Source organism: Dendronephthya gigantea, unplaced genomic scaffold, assembly GCF_004324835.1.
Source record: "Dendronephthya gigantea isolate DGI-Jeju-01 unplaced genomic scaffold, DenGig_1.0 000254F, whole genome shotgun sequence".
Classification (NCBI taxonomy): domain Eukaryota; kingdom Metazoa; phylum Cnidaria; class Anthozoa; order Malacalcyonacea; family Nephtheidae; genus Dendronephthya; species Dendronephthya gigantea.
Window position 1 is genome coordinate 44,463 of NW_021163264.1, and position 12,875 is coordinate 57,337.

Consider the following 12,875-nt stretch of genomic DNA (forward strand, 5'->3'; position numbering starts at 1 on the left):
TTTAATCTTCAAAAAGAGTTTTGGATTGTAAGCTGCTCATTTCTTACCATTTGTTGAGACGATTGTGAGATTTGGAAGAGTTCACCGGCAGAATGTTGGTTTCCACTGTGTATTAATGAAAATGAAGAATATTTAGTTAAAGAATGAAAGATGAAGAATATCGCATTTAGAAATTGCTGCCTATTTTTTACCACCTAATTGTCGGTACAAACATGAAGCTAAATATTTGTCGACGTATATAATAGAGGGTGCCCAGAAATATTGCGCTAAGTTAAAGATAGGCGCAAACAGGGGCGTGTTTTAAATTTTGGTCGAGGCTGTTTTCAGCAATTTTCCGCGGCCCTTGGATGACCCCACTAAATTCGGCTTAGAAAACGCATCATAAAACCCTCAAACTATAGCACTTTGAAAGACTGAAATCTTAGATAAATAAAATCTTACCAATCCCAGGAATACTCCATGTCAAAGAAGCGTAAAAACTGAAATAGTAAATAGTAAAAAGTCTGGTTAAGTGGAGAGTTGAACTGACTTCTCAAACTCAAACAGCAAAGACGCGCCTTTGAAATAATAACATGTGTCATTTCAATATCTCATAACCATACTACTTCCTAGAATATTTATGCACGGATTTTACAACATCAACTAGAGTAATTTCCTTTGTTTCAAATCATGAATTATATTAGGAAAAATTAGAATACAACCTACAATTATGCAACTGTTTAGGAGATCAATATACATGAAAAAAGCAAACTTATTTTTCAATTGATAATAAAAAATTCTTTACCTCAGAATACTCCGAGATTTGAGACGCGTTTACGTAATCAAATGAACACTGGACACTACCAGCACTAAAAACGATATTTTGTATTAATGTAGGGGACTTGAAGTGGTAAAAGTCTGTAACCTCACCAAATAAAAGAACAGGTTTATATATTCGGAAGGTAAATCAATTACGTTTATTTAAGTCTTATATTACGTAATATATTAAGTTTTACTAATGCATCCCAAATTCAAGCCAGGAATAGTCGAGGAAAAAGTTGTCAGGTATCGTTGCCTTGTTAGAATTCAAACCTACGCCTTTGCGATGCCGACATTATTATTATCATCGTTATTTTTTCGTATCACAGATGAATAATATTTCCCCAAAATAAAGACAAACACGTGTCAATATAATAAAACATCCTTATGTTATAGCTAGACGCAATGTAAATAAAGATCACACCTCAGAGATCTCTCAAACGTTTCTTCTTCAAACGAAATACTGATTCCTCCTGTGAAAATTAGAACGTTTATAAGCTTAATAAAGTATTGCTTTAATTCCCGATTTCCAATTCATTCTTAAAATCACAGAGCCGTCCACAAAAGAAAAACACTAATTCATACCTTATAGGAGATCCGAGAATCATTAGAATTGATATTCCTGGACAGAGGGGAAAGAAAAAATGCATTAATAATGTTAAAAGTTTTAAACAAAAATTCCCTTAAAGATCGAAGCGCAGTCTTAAACATTTAGAGAGCGAGAAACACGCAGAATCCAATTCTAGGCCATTCATACGCCTAAATGTAAAAATGTTATACAAAAATTCTTATTACAAAGCCGTATACAAGATGTATGAGAGTATTTTTAAACTTTGGCTTATTCATGCACCGTTTGAGCTAAACGCCTTTCGAACAACCGCTCCCAGAAAGTTTGCTAAATTTTTTGTCCTACTGACAGAAAAAAAATTCCATATAAACTAAACATCTCCCCCTTGCGTTGAAAGATGAGGGTAGCTAAATGAGTAAGAAGCACTTGTATGGTTTGTCGTGACGCAAGGAATACCTTTTTATTATTATACTTTATAATAAAATATTACGTATTATTATCATCGTTATTTTTTCGTATCACAGATGAATAATATTTGCCCAAAATGAAGACAAACACGTGTTAATATAATAAAACATCCTTATGTTATAGCTAGACGCAATGTAAATAAAGATCATACCTGAGGGATCTCTCAAACGTTTCTTCTTCAAACGAAAATACTGATTCCTCCTGTGAAAATTAGAACGTTTATAAGCTTAATAAAGTATTGCTTTAATTCCCGATTTCCAAATCATTCTTAAAATCACAGAACCGTCCACAAAAGAAAAACACTAATTCATACCTTATAGGAGATCCGAGAATCATTAGAATTGATATTCCTGGACAGAGGGGAAAGAAAAAATGCATGAATAATGTTAAAAGTTTTAAACAAAAATTCCCTTAAAGATCGAAGCGCAGTCTTAAACATTTAGAGAGCGAGAAACACGCAGAATCCAATTCTAGGCCATTCATACGCCTAAATGTAAAAATGTTATACAAAAATTCTTATTACAAAGCCGTATACAAGATGTATGAGAGTATTTTTAAACTTTGGCTTATTCATGCACCGTTTGAGCTAAACGCCTTTCGAACAACCGCTCCCAGAAAGTTTGCTAAATTTTTTGTCCTACTGACAGAAAAAAAAATTCCATATAAACTAAACATCTCCCCCTTGCGTTGAAAGATGAGGGTAGCTAAATGAGTAAGAAGCACTTGTATGGTTTGTCGTGACGCAAGGAATACCTTTTTATTATTATACTTTATAATAAAATATTACGTATTATTATCATCGTTAATTTTCGTATCACAGATGAATAATATTTCCCCAAAATGAAGACAAACACGTGTCAGTATAATAAAACATCCTTATGCTATAGCTAGACGCCATGTAAATAAAGATCATACCTCAGAGATCTCTCAAACGTTTCTTCTTCAAACGAAAATACTGATTCCTCCTGTGAAAATTAGAACGTTTATAAGCTTAATAAAGTACTGCTTTAATTCCCGATTTCCAATTCATTCTTAAAATCACAGAGCCGTCCACAAAAGAAAACTAATTCATACCTTATAGGAGATCCGAGAATCATTAGAATTGATATTCCTGGACAGAGGGGAAAGAAAAAATGCATGAATAATGTTGAAAGTTTTAAACGTTTAGAGAGTGAGGCCCCCAAAACACGCAGAACCCAATTCTAGGCCATTCATACGCCAAAATGTAAAGATGTTACACAAAAATTCTATTACAAAGCCGTGAATTGACGTGGAACGGGCGTTTGGATTTACGCGCGCGTTTTTATTTGCGCGTGCATTTACTTTGTTCGTTCCGCTGAACTGCGGTGTTTAAGTATAATTTTGATTTCCATTTCTTAAATCAAATCTCAAAACCAGTTTACGTTGTCGATTTCGACGGTGAACTAAATTCTCTTCCTTCCGAAACACAAGCGGAACTGTGTAAACACTTTTCTCTCTTTATATTTTATAAATTAAGCCACTTAATAATACGAAAAATAAATTAAAACAAAAAATGTATGTAAACCACAATTATTTTTACACTAAACAATAAAATCTTAAATATACTTACATATTTTCTCGATAATTTCAATGTAGAATATTGAACAGCAATATAACAACGCCTTTGAAAACAATTTGCAACGAACTAACTTCGCGAAATGTGAACCTCTCGAAAAATTTCGACAAGTGAGCGGTCCTTTGTTGACGTAGATAATTAATACTTTTGCGCCCGCGAGTTTTGGTGAGCAAGCGAGACACTGAGTCAGCGTTCGCGATTACCTCGTAATATGGAAAATGTATAGTATAAATAAGTACCTATAATTATTTTATGTAAGTACATATTTATGCTGAAGTATGCAATCTACAATCTTGTGGTAATGTACAACGATTTCTTAAGCCTCGTTGACTCTCATTTACACCAGAGTGTTCAAAAAGTGCCTATAATATACGTAGTGATTCTTTCTTCAAAGGTGATTTATCTTGAGCCATTTTAGCCGAACATCAGATTTACAGTCCTGTTCGTCGTTTTACATTACGCCACGAGTTGTTAAATTCAAAATTATAATGTATCTTCAGAATGTGTGCAAGGAAAAAGTTCTGTTTTAAAACATTCGGCGGTTTAATTGAACTTACTCAAGAAACCTTTTGCTCAGATTTCATATTTTTAGCTTTAGGAACCTATCTACAGGTCTGTACCAATTGTGGCATCATTGCGATTTTTGGCTGTGCTCTTTTTCCGGAAGAACTTTAGCAGTTGTTGTCTTGTAGAAGCGAGGTCTGCAAGGTTGCTTGCTACAATCATGCAACAACTAAGTCTTCCATACTCAAAAGATCCACAGAAAATTTCTGTGTGATGATCTTTGAAAGGAGGTATTTTATTCTTTATACATAAAGAACATCCCCTTACAATATTGTGTGCTTCGTCGAAGATGATAATACTCTTTGAAATATCAATGTCGTTTGATTGTCATGACTATATTAAAGAGGAAAACTTTGTTGGATATATTTAATATATCTTGACCAATTCAGCTGAATGAGCTATCCCTACAGATACAGGCTCGATGCTAGGGGGGGGGGATGGTAGGTATACGAAGATACTGATCTCTTACGTTCAAAAGAATGCATGCAGGCTTATGGATTCAAAAATACATACCAAGCAACTCGCGGTAAATATTTAAAACCGCTTCTTTTCACGAGAGTGAATTTTTTTAGGCGGAAAATCGGCTTTAAAAGCAGTCAAATCGAAGAGTCGAGTCAAATACCTTTGTATCGATTAAATAATTGTACGGCATGAATACAATGTCAGCATTTTTCACAAATGGAATTTTTCACAGATGAAATAAGGACAGCGACTATAAAAATAATAAATATATCAAAACGATCAGGCTCAAAATGACTTACACGAACTTGTCGCATTTATTGTCACCTTTCTTTCTTCCCAAGTCGAACAAGATCCTCAATATCCAAAATCTCCGATGCCAACTCTTTTGTACAGGAATCATCTACAACAAGAGATACAGAAATTAACAATAAGTTCCTGTTTAAATGAGCTTGTTAGGCATGCAATAAAATGCAGGCCCGTTCTAGACGTCGGACTTTTTATGTGCCGAATTGAATGCAAAAACAGACTAAAGACTCTAGGTTCCGAACATGAATGGACCATATAAATTCATCACTCTAGTTAGATTGACAGGGGAAAGCCCTCAAATTTAAAGTGTCTATTTGCAAGGGAAATACCAAACAATCTCTGACGATACTGTATTCGCCAATGGCAATGGCCGAATAGCCAAATAAAAACACTTCTTAGTGGTAGTACCTTGTTCAAGCATATTATAGTAATGACACGTCTTTGATAACACTTTCGTACGGCAAAAATGCCTGTAAAAATAGTAAAAACAACCTTCATGAACTGTGGGGATTATTTTAAGGGCAAAATATCCCGAGCGTGGTTATACTACTACCTATGCACCTATACTGTAGATAGTGAATTATTCAGTTTATCGACCTGGCAAGAAAATGGGTATATGGTATGTATTTCAGCTACAAGCCTGTTTACCAACGAAGTCATTTATACTTGCCTTGGCCGTGTGTGTTTCTTGTTCAGGAACCTGGGGATGAATGCACAGCTGGTCACGTGATCCTAGCACGCATACTTTCGGTCTGAAACAAAAATAAATAGAAAACGTCAATTTCAAATTTTCCTCACAGTTAAATCTTAGTTTCCCGGTTGAACTCAGCACTCAGGGCTTCATGTTAATCGTGTTACCCTGCGTTGTTTTTGCGCTCGGGTTTGAGGCTGTGAATGCCGGGCTTAATTCAACCTCAAGCCAGTTGAAATTTGAAAATGCCTTATATCATATGAGCCGCGAGTATAATTAACTTACTTGTAAACTGTACTCTTCAGTTCATTTACGACTTGTGTAAGTTGTGAATGAGTTCTTGATGTGTAGATGATTTTTGGGATTAAATATTCGGGAGATTAATAGAGAAAAAATATATCAGGAAGCTTCTCGGTTAGAATATTTAGCTGAATGTGAGCTAGATAAGCAGGATATGCTCACATCCAAATAATCAAAGAAACAATAGCTATACGCGTTTATAAATATATTATTATAAATATGGCGGTGAATATATTATTGTGAAGTGATAAAAAATATTATGAACGAGTACATTTTAAAAGACAAACAGGTTGACCTATGGCAAAATTATCTTGTTTATTTGACGTCAGATCGTTTGATAAAAGGCTATATAAAGGCTCATTGCAGAAATCTTAAAGAATATAAAGAAAACAAGTAAGAAAATCTTTGAAATTACATTGTACTTTCTGAGCGCATGTAAAACACAATTGCTCATACTACATCATTTCTGTTGTTTGGTCATGCGATGAAAAAACGTGCAGCTATTGGTTCTTTGATTAATTATAGCGTCTAGCCCGCATTCTGATTGGTTCCTGAGGTCGCTACAGTTTCTCCATTTTGGCGCGAAATCGTAACATTCGCATTTTAGATCCGCCGTTGAGAAGTATATCAGCAAAATGTTTACTATTTTTCGCTTAGTAAGAAATATAATATCAATATTACAGTTTCAACCGGGTTCCTCTTCACCATTTTTACATTTTTTAGCCCTTTGTTTTATTGAAAATGTGGAATATTCCTAAACAAGTTCGAAATTCTAATTATTGAAAATGGCAACAAAATCTAAAAGCAACACATACGCCATTTTTCAGGTAAACATAATTTCATCAGATTATATGAAGATTCATGAAGATGTTGTTTTGAAATTGTGTTTTTTCTAACCTTTTACAGTAAGTTGTGTCTTGTTATTAAGGGCAAAAATCACAATGTAAACAAAGTTATACGAAAGTTGAATGACTTCAGAAACCTGTTGCGCTTGGAATTTTCGTTAAAAATCGTTCCGTGTATCAATTTCGAGACTTATTATGGGCTGTACAGAAGGATACCTGAACTATAGTTCCCGCTACTTTATTTTCATAAAAACTAGACTAAATGCCCTTATGGACTTTATGCCCAGATAATAGGCAATATATATGCGTTCAAATCAGACTCACATTTTACAATAGTTTACCTTCACTTCACTTTACATTTACGGATTTTACCTTCACTTTCTTCTGACATCCAGCCATCAGCAGCATGCCCAAGGTTTCTTTCTAAATCATCACAAAACTGGCCACTTGCTTTATTTTCTTGAACCTTCATACTCAGTTGCAAGCGAGCCACAAATGTGTCTCTCCAGGCCAGTGTTGCACAAAGTAAACATAATGTCTTTCCAGTTCCTGTTGGTGATTCTAAGATACCATTTTTACCCTAAAAATGCTAGGATGTTATTGTCTGCAGAAAGCTGGCTATTTGTGTTATAATGTATGGCGGTGTATGGTGGGGTGAGCCACAATTAGGCAGGGTGTGAGACATATATAACACTAAAAGAAAAAAATACACAGCTTTTTAGTAATTGTTGATAACTTGACTCATATATTAATGACAAACCCAAAAATAATTTACATTAATACAAACCAACCCTTAACACCTAATTATATTTAGCAACATTTAGTACAATTTGAACTTTAAAGATGGAGAGCAAAGGTAAGATATAAAAAAAACAAATAAAATAGTAGAGTACACAAAACTTGATACAAATAAAAATCATATTTGGTGAATTGCCAGATAATGTGCTGCTAATTTTCAAGTTTTCATTCTTGTGGCTAACTGTCAGGTAAAATTCTTTTGTTTGTACCAAAGTCGAAATGATGGAAATTAAAGACATTAAAGGGCTGTTTACCTGAGCCCTACGGAGGGAGGCTAGCCCAACCTGTAGGGCTGTTTTTCACCTCTGTTTACATGCAAAATTCTAGCCCCACATCTACGGCTGAGTCTGGATGGCACAATTTGGCACTAAAAACCAAAATGGCTGGCAAAAAAACCCCACAAAATTGTTATTTTCATTATTTCATTTAAAATATCTTTACTTTTCCTGATGATTTTTCAACAGTATACCTGTTATTGCTTCGAAAAATTAATGAAGAAAGCTGGAACCGTCAAATAGTGTCATCGCTGATGTCAAATCTTTAGCTAGCTGGCCCTGTTACGTTTACATGGAAAATTTCCAGCCCTACCAGGCAGATCTCGGTAGTCAATAACAGATCTCGCCTGGTAGGGCTGGCCCTCCTCTAATGAAAACAAAATTTTTCTTTAGTATGGATTTATAGTAGCACGAGCTATCTTGCTTGGTAGGGCTAGCTAGCCTTCCCTATAGGGCTCATGTAAACAGCCCTCAGGTGATTTTTTAAAAATATACATTGGCTGGTAAATCTGAAGATTTTGGTGTGGGTTAGTGCACCAGGAAGCAAAGTTGTAGAATGCAGACATTTTAAGATTTTGGTCCTTTCTTTTCTAATTGATTAATGGTTAACAAAGACTAAATTTATTGTAAAAATATTTCTGGAATGGATCCAGATTAATAATAGCTGATATTGATGGAAATTTTTTGATATCTTCTGCAACTGTTCATGCTATACCCTTTTTAAAATGCAGGAACAAAACGTGTTATTTGTGAGTTTATATCACCAAGAGTACTGTACTAGTACTACATAAACATTGAGTTAAAATGCAAATCAACAGATAAGAGAATAGGAATGCATCAGAGCGATGTCTCAGCATCAGAGACTAACAAGAATTGTACACAAGACTCTCATAATCATCTCAGACAAGGACTATGTTAAACACCATCAAAATTCGAAACAAAATAAAATGTAGGCGACCAACCTCTTGCAAACATTCAATCACTTTGCTCATATAGTTTACTTGGCAGTCGTAAGGCTTGTATGGGAAATCAATTTCGACTCCCCGTACCTTGATCACTGGCATGGTTGAACGGTGAGTCTAAAATACTACATTTTGTTGCAAAAGTATTCGCCTTTAAATTCTACAAAGTAACAAAAGCAAACGATCATGAGCAAATGCTTATTTTTTTCACAATTTGCGCCATTTGTCTTCGTTAGTCCTCAGTCTTCTCAGGACGGGCACTGAACTCATGCTTAACCTGGATGGTTGAATAACTTGGCAGCTTAAACTCGAGTAAACCTGAAATAGATCTTATGCATAATGACGTAACAAGCCGTGACGCCTGCAGAGAATTCTTGTTTTAGTAGTCACTGCGAAAAATTCAAACTTACAATGCTATCATATACTGATATATATTCATAATTTCATGCACTTAACAACTATTTACAATGATGTTTGCAATTGATCTTATACAAACATTTGCACAGCCTGTTCTCTAAACTAGTTTAATAATGCTCCTTTACTCTCCTGCAATCACAGTCAGACCATTGGTCTTATAATGGCCGAGAGACTTCTCAGCAGAATACTCTCAGACGGTTCATAGGTAATTGTCGACACTTGCCGTAACTTTCTGGTTGATCAAAGCAGCTCTCTGCCAGTGGCTTCCACATGGTGATGTTAACTTTCTCCGGAATGGTGCAGGTCAGGTGAATTTCTAACTTCGATTGATCGACCATTGAAGGAGGAGAGTACCAAAAAGAGCAATTGGCACTAGGATGATTGACCAATTACCGAGAACATGAATAAGTTCATAGCTGTATAAGTTCAGAGCATTAGCTTAGTTCGTCAACACTGCTCGCAAATATGTTCTTCCTACTGGCCACCAATGAGATGTCTTATTTGATGGCAGAATGGTATGACAGGATATTCAGCTTGGCGTTCGTGGCTCCGGGTTCGCGAAAACGGAGCTGGCTCCGAGTTCGCGAACCGGTTTCATACAAACCGATGTGGCCGCTTCGCTTTTAATACAATATTGTTAAGAACATGGCCGAAAATGAGAGTTTTATTTCATTTAGTTTGCTCGCAATAGCTCCGTAAAGTTGGCTAATTTTTGCACAAAGTTGACTGGTCAGCGGCATGGGCGACGGCAAGGGTTTATAAAAGTTCGATTTACTAGCTTAGTTTTTGTAAAAACCAAAAGATGGCGATTCGAGAGAAAGCTTATGAGAATATCTTCTAGCTTGCGAAATCACGACAAGCAACTTGTTTAAAGTCTAGCAATTTGATTTCATGCACGTACCCGTATATAATTGTAATCCCTTCGCGAAGGCAACTAACCCGGTTTCTGCAAATTCTTGTTTTTCCACATAGGTTTTTCCACATATGATCAATGTCAATGTAAATGTCATATGATCAATATAACATTTGATCATATGACATTTACATTGACATTCATCATATGACATTTACAGTTCAATAAACCTATGTGGAAAAACGCAGTAACCGGGCTAGTTGCCTTCGCGAAGGGATCCGGATTAAATTTATGTCACGGGTGCGTGCATGAAATCAGACTTTACAGAAGTTGCCTGTCGTGTTTTCGCAAGCTTGAAGGTTAGAAGTATAAGGATATTCTCATAAGCTGTCTCTCGAATGCCCATCTTTGAGTTTTTACAAAAACTCGTCGTAAAGCTAGTAAATCGAACTTTTATATAGCTGCCGCTGACCAGTCAACTTTGCGCCAACTTTAAAAAAAGCCAACTTTACGGAGCTACTAAATAAGACTCTCATTTTCGGCCATGTTCTTAAGAATATATATAAAAAAGAAAAATTAAGGCCTTTTTAAATTTTTCGATTTCCAAAGCGAAGCGGCCACATCGGCTTGTATGAAAACTAACCACTCCAGCTCCGTTTTCGCGAACCCGGAGCCACAAGCCTGGAGCTGAATATCCTGTCATCAGAATGGTAACTACTGGTCGCAATGGCTGGCCGGCTCATCGACAGTGATCGGCCATTCCTGGTAATTTTCTTCCATAGACGTCTCCAACAATTCCTGACTGTTCATCTGGGATTGGTTTGATGACTGGCCAACAGATGACTGGCCACTGATTGTTGGTGATTTGCTTCCAGGTGATTGGTGAAGAGCCTGGAATGACGTTTGTTTTGCCATCACGGCAGAGACGTCGTACGAACCACAACGTCTGTGGAAAATACGACGGAAAAAGGATGACAGTCGTTCAGTGAATGAACGCTTTACTCGCAACCTTGAAGAGAATAAAACATAATTTCTTAATTGTTGCTATAGAGGCCTAATCCTGATGATTTGAAGAATATAGTCATGCTAATAGACACAGCAAAAAAACTTTCACAACTACACAGCCTTGTTTCAAAATGTAAACGATTAGACAGAATTAGAAATAACGTTGCAAAGGCTTTGCAACCAGCAAAGGTTGGATAGTAACAACATCAAATGATTCAACAACTCAGTACTCAACATTAGTAAAGCACGTTTACATCGTCGCAGGGACCACTGACCAGGAACCTAGGCGTATTGTTGCACTATTTCGGGATAACACCGTCTCCGAAATACATATTGATATTAGTTGAAGGTGAAGTTACTCACCAGGAGTGCTTTGCAACCTTTTTTATACTTGGTCGGGCCGCTGGGTCCATGCTAAATAATTTTCTCATTAGGTTTTGCAAATCTACAGATAAAAAATTCGAATACAAAATCCTGGATGGCCTTGTCATATATAGGAAAAACGAAAAAAACAAGCAAGATTTAAATATTCTTAGCAACAACGGTTGGTGTGATTGATATGCATTCCAACTTCAAAAGGGAATTCGGGAATATATGTATGAATGCTGATCTCTATATTTTTCGGCTTTCTCTAACCTGTTATAATTTCATGAATTTAACTCACCTTCAGATAAATCATCCAGTTTTGGCGGTCCTGATATAACATCTGCAAATGTTGTGTAATCCGTAAAAGCTGGTTCGCCGTGCAACATTTCATATATCATGACTCCAATAGACCGCACAGCTTCCTTGCAAGGATCATACAATTCATGCAGAATGTATTCTGGAGGCATATTGTATGGAGTGCCTGAGGGAATAAAACATGTACAATGCAATTAACCAGTCTTTTTGAATGGAATAAAACTACTAAGCAATGACCGGAAAAGTTGAAATTTAAGAAAATGAGAAATATTACTGGGGTTGATAGTTTTACAACAGATTAAACCTGACTAAAATTAAAGCCAGTATTTTGAAACCTGAAAAAGTAAATTCTCACAGGTTCGATCAAGGATTTTTAACAATGTAGCTGATGAATTGCTACTTTGGAAGAGAAATTGGAAAGACAAATTTGTTTTATGATAACAAAATCTCACGCTAAAGGTGCATGGGAACGGAATTTGGTGATTAAAACTCAGACAACAGAGATAACAACCTCGTACCCAGGGTCTTTTTACCTCCGCTCCAAGGCCCACGCTGGTACGAGGTTGCAGAGGTAAATTATTCATGACATTCCAGGAAAGTTTACTCACCACAGAAAGTGTCAACTAGGTTGCCAGGTTTATTATAGCCCGCAAATCCAAAATCAAGCAACTTGATTTCACCAGTATCAAAATCATAAAGGATGTTCTCCAATTTCAGATCACGATGAACGATGTTCTTCTTGGACATCGCCAATACAACGTTGACCAACTTCTTCATGCATTGTTGAGTTTCATCCTCGGTGAAGAAACCTCCTACGTCCCACATGAGGCTTCGGAGATCTTTGCAATGAGTCGGTCTTTCGCAAATGATCACAAATTCCTCAGATGATAAAGACTGATAATGATAGAACTTGATGACATTTGGATGATCTTTCATCTTCTTCAGGAAATACACTTCACTTGGTACATCACCGAGGTCTTTATCCTGTTAAAGAACAATTGTAGGAGAATTCGATATCGTTGTTTAGCAAACGAATGACAACTGTTCGATAGGGTGTCCTAGTACAGTACCCGCTTCTGTCCGCTGTTTCAAAAGTGGGGTGGACAATGTGAAAATGATTACTTTTCTTCAGGCTACACAAATCTTTGATACAATCAAAGAACCATTGCTGATTTCACGAAATTTTAGGTAACTTAAATTAATTTTGAAATTCAGCCTGGAAATTAGATACCTCTTTGATTCAAAATGGTAATTCAACGTCGTCATGAGTGGAAACGGCTAACAA

General features: G+C 36.1%; 1 protein-coding gene and 2 long non-coding RNA genes across 3 annotated transcripts in view; all 3 read right to left on the minus strand.

Moving 5' to 3' along the window:
- Positions 1 to 12,875, minus strand: part of LOC114540912 — a 62,697-nt gene that overhangs the window by 32,384 nt on the left and 17,438 nt on the right. Inside the window, exons 10-14 of the mRNA XM_028560908.1 lie at positions 2,909 to 2,945; positions 2,750 to 2,799; positions 2,148 to 2,184; positions 1,986 to 2,035; positions 1,384 to 1,420 (exon numbers count right to left, since the gene is read on the minus strand). Of these exons, the coding sequence (XP_028416709.1) occupies positions 1,384 to 1,420; positions 1,986 to 2,035; positions 2,148 to 2,184; positions 2,750 to 2,799; positions 2,909 to 2,945 (211 nt within the window). The remainder of the gene's footprint in view (positions 1 to 1,383; positions 1,421 to 1,985; positions 2,036 to 2,147; positions 2,185 to 2,749; positions 2,800 to 2,908; positions 2,946 to 12,875) is intronic.
- Positions 3,378 to 5,235, minus strand: LOC114540901. Its single transcript, XR_003689148.1, has 4 exons — positions 5,172 to 5,235; positions 4,782 to 4,857; positions 4,618 to 4,707; positions 3,378 to 4,328 (listed from the first exon to the last, which is right to left on the minus strand). It is a non-coding gene; the product is annotated as an uncharacterized LOC114540901 (long non-coding RNA).
- LOC114540904 lies at positions 5,431 to 8,865 on the minus strand. Its single transcript, XR_003689152.1, has 3 exons — positions 8,635 to 8,865; positions 6,972 to 7,179; positions 5,431 to 5,515 (listed from the first exon to the last, which is right to left on the minus strand). It is a non-coding gene; the product is annotated as an uncharacterized LOC114540904 (long non-coding RNA).